We start from the raw sequence: 15,095 nt of genomic DNA, 5'->3' as shown, positions 1-15,095 counted from the left end.
AAATATCATGACTACTATCTTTCAGTGCTTGAGGCTCTAGTGCAGCAAATTACTTGAAACACAAATGCAACTTCAAGACCACCAATAATCACAATTAGTCTCCACCATAAATACGCTCGGATTTCAATAGAGCAATTTACATAGGTAAATATGTAAATAAGTACATCACCAAAGTGGGCCTCAAGTCTCACAGGGTGGGATGCTGAAGTAAAAATGTAGATGTTACAATGAGACGAACAGTCCCCAGCTTACCACCCAAGGGAAACATGGTGCCTGTGAGGTCCTTTATATGCTGCTCCAGGCACAAGAGATAATCATCAGATTGCCAAAAAGAGCAAATTTCAGTCTTGCCAACATTAGGACTGATGCCCTGAGCTGAAGACATGGGATCACTAGATGGGACAGGGTGTTTGCTTGGTCAGTCCAGATAAGGAATCTCTTGAGAAAAAGCCCACCCTTTATAAACATTAACTTTGGTTTCAGGAGCTCTGCATGTCTCATCCTTCCCCAGACCTCACTGAGTCCTGGTTGGGAAATGCAATGCCACAGCGCAGGGCTACCCCACAGAAGGTGCAGTGTAAATTGGCCCCCATTTCCCCTCTCTGCCCCCAGCATTCCTAGAGAGTTTAATAAATATGTAAAGCTCAAACTGCAGCCCTGCTATCCCCGGATAGCTCGAGCATCTTCCGGCCATTGTGCTTACAGGTTTTGCTAATCAGAGCAAACCAGGCTTGCAAATGAAATCTGATTAAGTAGTTTTCACCTCTGAAAAAGGGGATTAGCTAGACCTTTGATCCTCAGATATTGATTTGCAACTCAAAGGAGGTGTGACCTCAGCTGGACTTGCTTCTGGTCTCAGTCCCTTCCCCTTTCACTCCTCCTCCTGTTTACCAGAAAAAATCAGTTCATGTCTTCTCACGTAGCCAGATCTAAAGCCTATTGAAGCCAGTGGAAAACCACCCACTGACTTCAATGGGCTTTGGATCAGTCCCACAATGGCTGACTTAGCCTTAAGTCCTAGGCTGTTTCAAAGCCAGCAGAACCAATTTCCCATCAAAATGACCAGAAGCTGGGAAGATATGTTCGCCTTTCAAACCTACAAATTCCACCTTTTTTTCTCTCTTCCATGACAACTCTTCAGCTGGAAATGCTGAAAATACTGTTGGTTTTTTCCTTGCACTCTGCATAGAGTTGTTGCCCACCATGAGTGGAAGGGGTCTGAGCCAGACTTACCGATGCAATTAAAGGATAACTCCTGCAGGCAGAATAGGGAGCAGCCGTCACCGTTGATCTTATTCATATCATCGCATTCTTCCCCCAAGTCTCTGTAGACAGGGCACACACATGCAAAAGGAGTCAGATGGCAAATGGCATCATCCTAACAATTGCTGCAACCCCTCTGCAGAAACCCAAAGCCCTGAAATCCAGTACAGCAGCTTTGTGTGCCGACTGTTAAAATGCCTCTCCCTTTCTCCTCCAGCCCTGACTTTCATCATTCCTGGTTCACAAGCTTGCCTGGCCACTTCTCTCCGGCACATGTGGATACCACTTGCTGTTCTCTGATGAGGATATGAGCAACTTCCTTCATAGCTGGTGTGGCTGCAACTCAGCAGGTGGGGAAAAAGAGAACAGGAATCTCTGAAACTCTTTGTATTAAATCTGGAAGGGCCAGACTGTGACCCCAGCATGGGAATAACAAGGCATAAAGCCTGGTGCTGGGCTGTTCCAGGTGACAGCTCTCAGAGGAGAGCAGTCAACGAGGAGCAGGTGGTGTCGGCGACGGGGTCCTGCCTTGCGCCAGCCCGCACGGTTGCAGCAGCGTGTGGGGAGAAGAGTGCGAACCAGATGAGAAAGGGGCTGCCAGAGCTGCAAGTGGGGCCACAACCAACCAAGCTGTGACACAGTCTGGTTCCTGCTCGCTCCTGAGGCAGCTCAGCTATTGTTCGACGCTTGCTGCAAAGCCACAAGTGATGTTTGAGGAATGTGCAAACATAACAGTAGGAGAAAAGTTATGGAAAGCAAAATTAATCTGTCTTTCTCCACCTCTCTCTCCAAGACTGCCCTGGATTCATATGTCGTTTGATTGTTCTCTTTGATTTCCCTGCCTGTTGGGCCTCATCCTGCACATACTTGCTGCCAGGTGTATCATCTGACAGAGTTGCACTATGTGATTGCTGCTCAGCATTATTTCAAGCAAATAATACTGGCTGGCTTAAGCACTTGCTTGTTGTTACTTCCAACATTTAAATAATTAAATTATCTAATACCAGCAAGTGTTGAAGCAGGTGGCCTTAAGGGCCAACATAGTAAAAGAATAAACCCTAACATAGTTGTGAATGATTGTTTTACATTTTCAGTGGTCTGGGGATTGGCAGCCGGTGAGAGGGAGGAGCTGATTGAGAACATGCAATTCCGAGCACTCTCCCTCAGAGGCCAAATCTATCGCCTCCAAATGCATCCCAGCTCCGGTGGTCGGTCAAACAAGAGGTTGCACCAGGAACCTGGCCCACCACATGGAAGGAGTTTTACCCTGTCCACCAGCTGACAGACACATGGGACTTGATGCGTAAGGACAGCATCAAAGACTGAATTCTTCCATCACTTACTTCAGCTCCATATAGGAAATGTCATATACACGCATGAAGATATGGATACACGAACAAACAGCATAAGCAGCGTATAGTGTACTTTCATATCGATCCTGCTGTCTGGACTCCATTATCTGCATCTCTGTCTGTATCTACTGGTGCCAGGATAGCAGGGCCTAAGTTCCAATTAAATGTCATCATCCTGGTAATCATCAAGCACATGAGTCATTATCTACAGATGAGAGCCGGCCTAAACTAAGGAGACATCAGAGGTCATCAGTTCCCTTCTAGTCTCAGATTCTGGCTGAGTAGATGTGCCTAGATTTATCTGTTTGCTCACTCCAGACTTACATTTGGATAATCCCGTCTCCACAGTATCCACTTCCAGAGATATACACAAGCGTGGGGGAAGGCTCGCTCTCCTCCATCCCGGAAACAATGATGACATGGTACGTGTACGTGGTCCTATCGCTCAGTTCCCTGCAAGACAAGAGGAAATATAAAGTGATCGGTACACCAAAGGCAGTAGCAAAGGGCAGAGAATTTGGTACTGAAATGGTGCTTGGCTGCCAAAAAAGCAAGTATTAGTTCAGTCAGGTTCCCAGAATATCCCTACCTCATTTTGATGGGATTAATTTTTGGATGGGTGTCTTTTTCTTGTGAGCACAATCAGTGCTACCTATGTCCATGCCCGATTCATGCCAGATCTGAACAAGGTGCAACTCTTGACTGTTTGACAGCTAAACTATTTGCTGATGAAAATCATACAGTTCAGTGTATTGCTGCTTACATCTCTACCCACTGTAGAGAAGCATTGCACTGGCACCACGGCAGTGTATCAATCCTCACCGCGGGCAGGGGGAAACAGTGACAGCATTACCCACAGTCGATAGTACTGCAGCACGAGAGAAACCAGCCCTGAGCTTCACTGTGCTTAGCCTCCGAGCACTTCTGTTCCCGTCGCTCCAAGGCAGGGATGGCATTACCTGCAAGTTTGTGGCATAGTTCATTTGGCACAGTTCATTTAAGAAACTTAAAATACCCTGCAAACACTGATTACTTCCTCAACAGCCCTGAGCGCAATCCAACTGCAGCTAGAGCCAGTGGGAATTCGCGTATTGATTTAAGACAGAATTGGACTGGGGATGTGTCAGTGATAGATAAGTAAGTTATCCACTTTGCATACGGATACTGAAACAACAGAGTTAAAAAGAAGGTGTCTTCCTCTCCAAGAGAGTACAAAAAGTAGGATCCACACCGCAGCACTGGAATCAAAATATGTGCAAAAAGAATTAGCAAACACATATTTACGCAAATCCATAATTACCTAAATCCTGTACATCTGTAAATGAGGAGTAATTTTTTTATATGCAATCCAGAAATAATATAAGCCTAATATAAATGTTTAGCTCTTTTACAATACCTGCTACGTTATCAGAACTCAGAATGTTCCACAAAGAAACTCATTACCGTTATCCTTATTGTGCCGATTTGTAAAGCGATGGAGTGGCAAAGGCAAAACAATTTGCTCAAAGTCATCAATCAGGCTAATTACAGAGCTCATAACGCAAACCATCTCTTTCCTAACCCGTGCCAGTCCTCTGCTTAAGATGCTCATATTGCCCCAATTACTGACAGTAATGTACACGTCTTCTTGTCACAGGAACTTGGTCAAAAAACATGTATTAATGAACCGGGTACTATGAAGAGATGGATCTACTACACAGAGCAGCAAAGCCATTGAAGTAGGTATCAATGGACTGCAGCTGCGGAAATCTTCAAGTTCGTGAAATAAGTAAGTCCTTACAACATTCATTAAATTAATAAGCATGACTTAGATTCCAATATCACACATTATATTTTACAACAAAGCTGTTTCTCATGGCTACTATGCCTGCAAAACAACTATCATCGAAGGAACTGCATGCGAAGAGCGCTGGGATGTGATTCTTTGTTACCACACTTGAAACGGGGAATGAAACTCGGTGGAATGAAAACCCACCACCACTGGCTTTCTCATTGCTTCTTCCCCTGATTCCTGTTGGCAACAGTCTGTAGCTCCTATTAGCTAAATCTGAGGTTTCAGGTAGCACAAACGCTATGTTAATTCACCTACAGGCTGGGGAGACGTCTACCCAGATATTGGTACGAGTGTTTATTCAATCACAGTGAAAAATTTCAAACTTCTGCCCTTGGGACCTGTTTAAAACACCTGTTTTGGAAAAAAATATAAAATTCTAGGAAATAATTTAAGCGGCCAAACACACACGGATGTATAATACTGAGGGTTTCCTCTAGATTTCACTCCTGGATGAATCCACTTATTGAGATGGGAAGTTTCTGATATACACTCATGAAATCAAAGCAGAGACAAGCTTTTATTATTAAAAAGCAGTTATTTCTCAAGTTCTTTCTTCAAAACCATTCGTAAAATATTTAAGATTAACAAGTACCTTTGCAGAAATGTGGATTTTGTCACCGGGGATCTGCTAACCACAAAAAAGGTTCAATTCTTAAAAAAGACTGTTAACAAATGAACAGTTCGGGCAGCTATAACAGCTACAAAATAAATAAATCCGGGCTGCTTCCTGATGCGCTGAGATCACACGCGCAAGTGCAAAATAGTGGTTTTCACATTCTGATTTCGCCTCTGATTTGCACCGCTACCCATAGGTGATGGGCAGGCATTCGGCTAACAGCAGAAAGTGTGCCTCTGCAAGCGTGTTTAGTGTGTGGGAGTGTTTGTGTACGCTGGTGTGTACATGTAAGCAAAGGGAAAACAGGGAAAGTTCACATTTGTTTATGTACAGGGCGGGAAGTTGGCAGAACATGATGGAAGAAGACATAGTACTAAATTAGGCACGGGAGGGAATGTGGTGTTTATGTATTATTAGGTGAGCGGAGACAAATGTGTATGTGGGTGAAGAAGGCAGAAAACTGGAAACGAAAGTTATTCGGTGGGGAGCGCTCCGGCGTATTTAGCTGGATGGATTGCCAATGCAAAACCTGGTATGGGGAGGGGAGCCTGTGGACGTCGGAGAGGAGAGACTGTGGCTTTGTGGCAGTGGGCTTTGGTCTAACCCTGTCACCCGCTACACGGCAGCGAGGGGAGACGTCCATCTGCAGCCTGCTGCTCAGAAAAGGAAAGCTCTTGGAGAAGTGATATGTCCCGACAGGCAAGTGATCCTTATAGGTTAGTGACAGGGGGAAAAAAAAAGGCCATTTCTTCTCAAAAAAAGGTGAGCAAAATACCTGACTCCTTACACATACACTTAGGTATCTGTACAGCCCGACTTCCCTTACTTCTACCCAGCTTGGGTACAAAATAGCTACTAACTGATTTATGCTCACGTTACCCCATGAGCTGTGCACGAAATATCCTTGTCTTAGGTTAAAAAAAGAGAAAGGGGAAGGCAAATGCCTAGAGACATACGGGCACTGTAACGCAACATCAGGACTGGGAGCCAGCTCTCCAGCCCCACACCGCAGCCACGGGGCCAATCCTCCCCATCCTCACCCTGGCTCCCCTTCCAGACTGCCCAGCCGAGAGCAACCTGGAGCCTCACAACCTCCTCCCCGCTGGGAGTGGTCACAACCAGGAGCAGCACCAACAAACCAGCCATGCGCAGAGGTATCAGACATGGGCGCACGTGTGTTCCAGGGGTGCCCTCCAGCATCACGCAATCATAGCTGGAATATACATCGATGAAATCAAAGCAGAGGCAAGCTTTGCCTGGACTAGGAGCACCAGAAAGTCACCTTAGAAACTCAAATGCAAGCCATCGCGCTTTCAGTTCACCCTGGTCTGACGCAACGAGTGGCAAAAACCTAATTGAGCTGGACGCGGCATTTCACGTCTCAACAACTGGAACCCGAGACGCTTACATCCTCCTGAACTGTTAAATATATCATATCGGCAGCAAGTGAGGGTTTTACCATTCCTTCACAGTACCCGCATTTCAGAAGAATATCGCTGCTAAAGGGGTGGCACATGCAATACTTCAGGCAGTAATCTAGCACCACAGCGAGGGAGGGAGGAAGGAACGCAGGAACAAAGGGGACCTCCCCCCCCCAAAAAAACCCCAAGAACTTATCCTCTCCTATATAGTTATGGGTCACCAAGGTCAATATTACAGACTGGAGATGGCAGTAAAACAAGCTCTGCTCCAAGTGGTGATAAAAGTGTGATTTTTGACCATTTATCTTCTCTCCTGCCTCCCCTCGGAGCCGACGGCACGCTAACAGCGGTGTTGTGCTCCTTCCACCCTGCTGGCAGGCACGTCCAACACACGCCGGCTTCGTACGACGCCACTTCCGGAAGTGAGACAGAAGAACATCTTTAACATTAAGAATGTGAACAAACACTCTTTTAAATTTATATCTATGGTCTTTTAATGACCTTTTCGAGAACTGAGTAAGCCGCATTGATCGCTGCAGCTTCCGCCCGTGGGGAGGCAGTCTTATTAAAAAGCAATGACTCAAGCCCTCTGCTTAGAGGGGGAATTAGGACGTGCCGTGTGAAATACCACGAGGGCAACCTTCCTGTCTGCTGTGGCGAGTGACGGATCCAGGGTCAGAAATATAAACCCCTCTAATTCTTTCCCTGTTTTTATTGGGGAGGCCGGGCAGTTGAGTTAATCTTGCTGTGTCCCCCAGGCAAGAGATCTCTGCTTTCAGTTTGGGTGTTCCTGTAAAACTTACGGGAAAAACTGTACCTCTGGGAAGTAGTTTTTTACTCAGACCAAGGTGGGTTTAAAGGATCATTGAATTTACAGAAGCAGCACACATGCCCTCGAGTGCCTGCAGGCCTGCAAGGGCTGACATTGCCCCAACCACATCTGCTCTGCAGGGCCCACTGTGGGGCTTCAGCATCTGAGGACACAGCACACCCTTGAGATGCAGTGAAAGCACCGAGGGAAAGCAAACATCCCACGTCTCTCTCCTTACTACAATGGCGTATATGTTTTTCCTACTACAAATAACAGCAGGGAGGGTTTTTATACAGCAAAGACCTGTTTCCAACAAAATTGAAAATATCCTTAAGGCTGATCCCAGCTTCTGCCCGATGAAAACATAAAAGCCCAGCAAGCAATGAAAGCAGACAGTGTTCCTGTTATTTAAGGACAAGACAACAAGGTCTTAGGCATCCCCAATTAAATTATGGCTGTCAGAGGCAGTGTCATGTGGAACAGGCAAATTCTGCACCTCAAGTGTCCTCGTGAAGGACCCATCTTTCTTTGACCTTAAATAGCCACCAAACTCTTGAGCCAAAAGACAACGTTTCCTGGACAGCTCTCCACAGCCCAGAATGAGGCTGCCAGCAACATCCCCGTTTCCCTCTAACACCGTTGCCTTTGCTCTTCTTCCCTAGTGAGGAAGCTTGCCGAGCAAAACAGGAAATCTGCCGGCAGCAAGTAGCAGCCACCCACATCTTCACTTGTTGCAATGCTTTGCATCAGCTGCTCAAGGTGGACTGAATACAACCAGACACAGAAGAGCCGAAGGTCTATGCCTTCTCCAGTCCCACCCTCCACAGCCTGGCGCTGTCCAGTTGGCTCCCCACATGCTGCTCACAACCACTGAAAACTCCAACGTCATTTACAGAGGTCCTGAAATACCCCAAATATTCACTAACTCAGTGAAGAATTACTGCGCTGCTCAGACATACTTAGAGCTTCCCAGTCCAGGGCACTGAACGAGGGCTCAATGTTTCTAGACCGGAGGAGCTAACGCTGCTCTCTTCATTGCTACTCAGAGAGCGGGTCATTAAACTGCGCTGGCTTTTACCTCTCAGCAATGCCACCGCCGTGTTTGCAGGCTCTCCCATCCTCAGGTGCTCCAAAAGCAACCGGTAAAGAGTTACGCAGGGGATGAAGTCACTTTAGGACGGACCCAAATAGATTTGCTCCCCAACTCCTGTCCTTTTTCCTGCATTGACATTGATTGTGCAAAGATGACCATATTCTTCTTTTATCTCATCTCTCGCACACTCTCCCCCTCGCCTTGCCTTCTTTTAATAAAAATGGCATGAGAAGCACGGCAGAAGATAATGAAGAGAATTCCTGTCCTGCTCTGCAGTCAGGAGAAAGGAGGGGCAGGATGCTGTAAACAAAAGAAGGACGTCAAAAATCCCAAGATCTTGCGACGGGCTGTTTTTTCAGCTGCGGTCCGATCTCTCGCTGTTTGGATAAACCCAGTGATATGGCAGGTGCAAAGGCCTCAAAACAAGTCTCCTGCATCTCTCTCAGACACTGAGCTCACTCAGAAGGCATAAACGCCGAGGAAGCAGCCTTGGAGAGGCTTTTCTCTCCACCCATGATGAGATAGATCCCAACAGGGGCGGTGGGTTTGCTCTGTGCCCTCAGCTTTCTTGTTTGTTTACAAGCAAATCAAAACAGCGTAGTTGAAGTATTAAATAAAAGTTCATAGGTTGGATGGGAGAGTGGGGACTGGATGGTGGATTTCTGCTCCCAGACGCAGCTTAAACCTGAACTGGGTGTTTCTGAAGAAGGACAGAGCAGCCAACGACCTGAACGTATAATCTCAGCTGAATACTTGGGGTATGTTTTGTACCATCAGGTGACTCTGCTCTCTGAAGCCCAGAGTCTCACCACTCAAAGCAGCGGCATCAAGACAACGATGCTTTTTTGCTCCTAACTGTATGAGGAAGGTATCTCTAGTAACCCCTAAAAACCCCCCTTTGCCCATTTACGCAATACCATGATGTCCCACATATTTGAGATTGAAGTCAAAAGTTGAGGGATCCAACCTATTGGGAAAAGGAAAATATCCTTTGCTCCACGACATTCTGCAAACCAAAGCCACCACCACCTCTCATAATCACAAAATCAAAACAGGCAATTAGCGTGCTGCTCTGCTCTCGCTTAACGCTGGTGTAAACCTCAAGTAGCTTTAGAGATCTCAGCAAAGCACTCCAGGTTTGCACCATTGCCACTCAGATGCTCATCTGTTGGTCCGAGTTGCAGACGTCTGCATTTGCTGCTCAGCCCAGCTCCCTGCCCGCACAAGCTGCGCTGGCGCAGGACTACACACCTCCGCTCCGCAACCCAGGTCCTGTTTAGGACCTTAAAGCCATTTGGTTTTGAACATTTGTTTTTTACACAGACCGCTCTCTTCCGTCCTTCGTGCAAGAACCATGAGGTTTTTAAGTAGCAAACTTATAGATATATATGCAACTGATTAACTCCAGCAGACTTTGATATAATCGTCCAAGTATTTGCCCTGGTACCAATTTAAAACACAGTAGCACATTTAATAAAAAACAAAGTTTGCAGCTAAGGCCTTAAAGATATTTCTTGTTTTTTCTCAAAAGAAAAAAAATAAATGTCAACGGTTAATTTTCTACTTTCATGTTTAAACAACAATAACAAAAATTATGAATTTTTAAAGTGGATGATAGAAATGGAGGATCTAAATGAGACTGGGTTGCAAATCCTGGGATAAAGTAAATCCTAGAGGCCCAGGGCCTCACATGGGTGTTTGCGCTAGACGGGCAATTTCACGGCAGCACACAGGTTAAGTGTCGGAGCACCTGGTTGCTATTAGAAGCAGGGAAGGAGGGGAAAATCTGTTGTGTTTGCTTCTTTACCACTGTGATCAGACCCTAAGCTGAGACAGGAGTGCCTCTCAACATGAAGCTCAGACGTGGCCGCCGCAGGAGGGAAAGCTGTTATGTTTTGACCGAGGAAGGAAAGATCTGGGACACGAAATGCAGAAAGCTCTATTTCCAGCCGGTGGAAGCCAGCACTTCTCTACTGGTTTGAAGGGCACGGTGCTGGTACCCACCACCGGGGGATAGTGCTCCGGTGTACCGGCGCGGCAGGGAGAAAACAGTAACACGACCGGCAGGCAGGTTAGGACAGGTTAATTGCTTTAACGGCCATCATCGTCACTGGCGAACCTTTGCCTGTTGCATCGTGCCCCTCGATGAGCGCTGCCTGATTACTCACATCGTTAACGATGTCCAGGTTGTGCCGTCGCTCCTCCGTGCAGGACCGCCAGTGGCAGCGTCTACGCGGGCTCCAGTGCTGGTTCAGCCCACACTGCAGGAGAAGGGCCTGATGCACACTCTGCACGGGGTCTGGGACCACCCCTCAACTTTTGCGTGTCGATTATTCATCACCGGTGCTGGGAGCACTTCGGCTGCTACCCTCAGCCCCATGCCAGTTTGTAGGGTTCGGCTCTCCCTGTGGGCAGAAGGCTCTTCCCAATTTAGGGTCATCAGCTTGGCAGAATAATGTTCTTCAGCTTCTCTGAATCCAGACCTGACCTCTAGGATTTCCTTTCAACAGGCCTGAGCCAAGACCTGATTTTCAGAACTTAATACCCTCCCGTTTCTGTGTAATCCCACCAAAATGGTAAACAGAGCCATGGGAGCAGACGCTCGCAGCGCCTGATCCAAAGGCTCCTGAAGCCAGTGGAAGTTATTATGTGCATTTTCAGTAGGACTTAGATTGGGCCCCAAGCAAACACAGATGTTTGCAGTTTTCTCTGGTTTCACCTCTACCATCCCTCCTCGCCAAAACTCCGCTTTGGAGGGCCAGGGCACGGGGGCTGTGGCACCCCTAAGGCGCTGCTCCTCGGAAGGAGGGAGGGAGCCTATATGTACACGTGCGTATGCGTGACAGAGACGCATGTGCTGTCACGCACGCCGCATAGCAGAGCACACAGAGATGGGCGAGGAGATGAGGTGACTATTCCAAAGGAACATTTTGTCATTTCCCTCCTTAGGGGCTCTGTGTTTTGCCTTAAGCCACTTCAGATTATGAGAAATCCTACTAGCTGGTCTCCAGTGGGATCTTTAATGGTTTAATAACTGAACATTACTGAACATATTTCCACTAGCCTCTTTCTAAAATCCCATCATGAGCTAATTTCCTCTATTGTCATTACATCTGCAACTGGTCTTACATTTCAAAAAAGTCTGTACCACTGTGAATAAATGATCTTGTTTACTACACTGAGCTCTCAGGACCAGTATTTCCAGTAGTGGCTGATAATTTGGGGTGTCCAATTCCAGGCACCCCCAGTGGGGTACAATTTGCAGAGAAGAATGAGCCTTATTTCCACCTTGCCCCTCCTATCACAAAAAGCTCCGGGAAAATGCTGGAATTGGGGCATCAGCACGGAGGTGCACAATTGCACACACATTGAAGAAGATCCTGACCAGAACGACTACGATCAAGTCTGGGTGAAGCAATCACACGATGGGCGCCTTGGGCCCGCAGTGTGCTCAGTGCACTGCATGCCATGCAAGGATACACCTAAAGGGCTTCTGTCTTGTCTGTCGCTGTATCCAACAAAGTATTAAGGACAGCACAGGTATTTTAGTCTTACCGCAGCGTTGTTTTCAAATCCTTGCCTGTTTGAGAGTAACTCCAAATTTAACAGAGACTTGGAATTTATTTCCTAGGAAATTATATTAAAATAAAATTCCCAGGAAACAATCAGGCCAATAGTTCAGTAAAAGTAGCTGAAAAAAGCTGTACTGGCTGACACTGCTGATAAAAAGGTAGGTAACACATTTCTGCTTCTTCTGCGGTATTTGAGGCTCACTCCAAGTTTTACAAGAGAGTTATTTTTAAATTGTTGCATAACACATGTCTGTCCAATATTTCTTTCCTCAATCAAGAAAAGAAAATGCATTTGTTATTCCTGGGAGGTTTCTGGTGCTTCTTATCTTATTTAGAGCCCAAAATAAAGATGCACACAAGAAGGCAAACATCAGAGAGAAATTATTATCCATGAGATAATGCACAGCCTAATTTACCACATATCTGAGACTGTTTCACCTGCAATAAATTATTTTGCCCAGCAGGAAAAGTCCTGTTTGACCTTCTGTTTTTTTTTCCTGCAGCTGAAAACTCTGCTACTACTTCTAGGTCGCGAGTTCAAATTCCACCCTGGCTGGGAGTGATTAAATACATTAATTTCTAATAGTATCTATTTGGTTAATAATGGGACAGCTGTTAATGTTCATTTTTTCAGGGATGCTGGCATATGGCTAAGTTGTAGTCTATGGGTCTGATCTCTCTCCAGCCTCTGTGTATTGCCCAAGAGGTACATTGGAGACGTGGATCCAATGCAGCAGCAGTCCTTGGGGAGCCTCTGGCTGGAGCAGAGCCGATCCCGAAGCAAAGTGTGACTCCCCAAGTGGGGCAGTCCCTCTTTGCTGGCTCTTCCCATGCTCTCGAGTCATTTTTTTGAGAGAGGCAGCTGGGGGTCATTCAGCATAATCCCACCCTTCAAAGATAGACCCAGGCTGAAAAATGCCTCTGGAATGCCCTGCCTCAGGATCACAAACCCATAAAGATATAAACCCGCCCTTACTACCTTATTCTTGCATCATGTGCGGCCGAGCCAGAACAGGAGCTACGGATTTTGTCAAGTGCCAGCTATAGTTACTGCGTTACATAAGAAACCGCAACAGCGAAGAATCACAAATCTATCGCTACACCAAATGGCATCTTTGCACAGGCTTAGCAGAAAAGCTGCCTGCTGAATGGGCACAGACCGCCAAATTGTTCTTCCTCTTCTCCAGGGCAGGGTTAAGGCAATTTGGCAGAGGGTGGCAAGGGAAAAAATTGCTCTATCTGTTCTGTGTGTGGGGTCGGGAAGCAGGTTTTACTCTTTCGCAAAGATAACCTGGCACTTTAATGAAGAAAGCAAGAAAGAAGGAAAGCCATCAGAACGTGGCTTCCAGCTGTCAAGTCACATCAGCCGAGTGGAGATGTGTAATCCCCGAGAGCAGCGGCACTGCAGCCTCTAACATTTAATTGTGAGCTCTCTGAAAAGAGGCACCTTCTGCAAAACGCCCGGCACGCTACCGGTAGCTATAAATAATAACCACCGCTACCTCAGCCTTTAGCAGCACAACCTATGTGGAGGAAAGATGCAGGAACAGTAGGTGGAAAAGAAGCAGTTTTCCTCTTCCCGGCTCAGCGAGCCCGCGGTGCAGAGCTGGGGTACGTGCTCCCACCTGGCACGGGGAGCAGAATCAGCCACCCCTGTGCCGTGCAAGCCAGAGGCGAGGCCACACCGCTGGGGAAAGGAAAGAATCTCCCTGAGGGGGATGTTGGCGGTGAAGATGCTGCTGGGAGGAGGACTCTCCTTCCTACCAGCACTTCACCTCCGTTAGGGTCAGATAAGCCTAAGACCAGACTCCCGCTGGTAGAAGGGAAGGTGTGGGAGAGGCAACCGACCCGTGTTTTTCTGTTCTTTCATGACAGGAAATTTCCAGGTTCATTAAGCAGAGACAGGGCAATCAGTGCTGGCTGCACAGGGCAGGAACTGACAACGCAGCTAAGGCGAGAGAAGGCCTCGGAGGGTGTGAAGAGGGACGACGCTTGCTAGTAGATCGCCAGCACCTCCGCTGAGCTCTGGGCCTGCTACACTCTCCCGTACCAGCCGAATATTAAACTCCACAACTTTGCCAAAACTGACCGCAGGCAGCCCTGATAGGCTCAAAGCTCTTCACCGACATGCGGAGGCTTTCGGGCAGTGACGGCACGGCCGCTAACCCAGCTGGGAAACTGGGGTCGGAGGGGAACAACTGGAACATTTACCCCTGATGCAAGGGCTCTGGGTGGAGAACTAGCTGTGCTAGTATGGTACCTGAAACTGGAAATTATAGGGTAAGAGAAACCTGGTGGGACAGAAGGGTGTATGCTTCCTAGGAAAGCACAAAATAGCTTTGTCCATACAGCACTGCAAACTAATGATAGGGAGGCTATTGGGAAGGAGCAAGAAAGCGTGACTAAATCTGTTCCTGTTGAAGCTTGGTAAAAGTGTTTTTACTGGAGATGAGCTGTAAACTTTCATATGGATACAGATAGGGATCTCTAATATAGTACTAGACAGAAATCATACAGAGAATTGTGTAATTATGGGAAAGAAACCTCCTAGGTGCAGCCTAGAGAACAAACGTTTTAATAATGGCAAGTCTCTGGTACTGCTGGGCGTGAGAGCAGGCATCACTTAGGGACTCAACAAGAGATGACACTATTTTGTACTGAATTCTAGTAGCTGTAATAGGTTGGAATGAAAGAGAAATTTGAATAAAAATGGAAATTTGTCTTTCAGTTATCACTTTGAGGTTAACTAACATTTCCTGCAAATAAAGATCTGAACCTCAAAAGTCCAAGTATCCACACACAACACAGAACTGGTAAATAGGCTCAAGTCAATGCAGAGAAGGATGGACTTACAATGTAGAAATGACTAATTTACAGCACTGGATGTCTCAAAATGGTGCGTATGTTGGTATAAGACAATATTATGCATGTAGTATCAAGAAATTCAGAATAAGCTGGGAGCTCTTAATTGCAAGTGAGAGGGGAAGAAGCAGTTGGTTGTATTTATTCAATTGCAAGACAACTGTGAACCATCAGTGGGATGTATCCATAAAAAAAGCATACAAGGTCCCTGCATGCATCAAGGCAAGGCATTTCCAGGGTAGCTGGGTAAGTATTCGTGCACAAGGACATC

At 46.7% G+C, this 15,095-nt stretch overlaps 1 protein-coding gene across 1 annotated transcript in view; it reads right to left on the bottom strand.

Annotated features, from left to right (window-relative positions):
• PAPPA (pappalysin 1) overlaps positions 1–15,095 on the bottom strand; it is a gene marked incomplete at its 3' end in the record, with an annotated part of 179,051 nt that overhangs the window by 83,000 nt on the left and 80,956 nt on the right. Inside the window, exons 8-9 of the mRNA XM_082009036.1 lie at positions 2,940–3,068; positions 1,234–1,325 (exon numbers count right to left, since the gene is read on the bottom strand). Coding sequence (XP_081865162.1) covers positions 1,234–1,325; positions 2,940–3,068 — 221 coding nt within the window. The remainder of the gene's footprint in view (positions 1–1,233; positions 1,326–2,939; positions 3,069–15,095) is intronic.

The sequence above is a fragment of the Phaethon aethereus genome, assembly GCF_964289735.1.
Source record: "Phaethon aethereus genome assembly, chromosome: 20".
Taxonomy (NCBI): domain Eukaryota; kingdom Metazoa; phylum Chordata; class Aves; order Phaethontiformes; family Phaethontidae; genus Phaethon; species Phaethon aethereus.
This window is presented reverse-complemented; position numbering and strand designations above follow the sequence as displayed.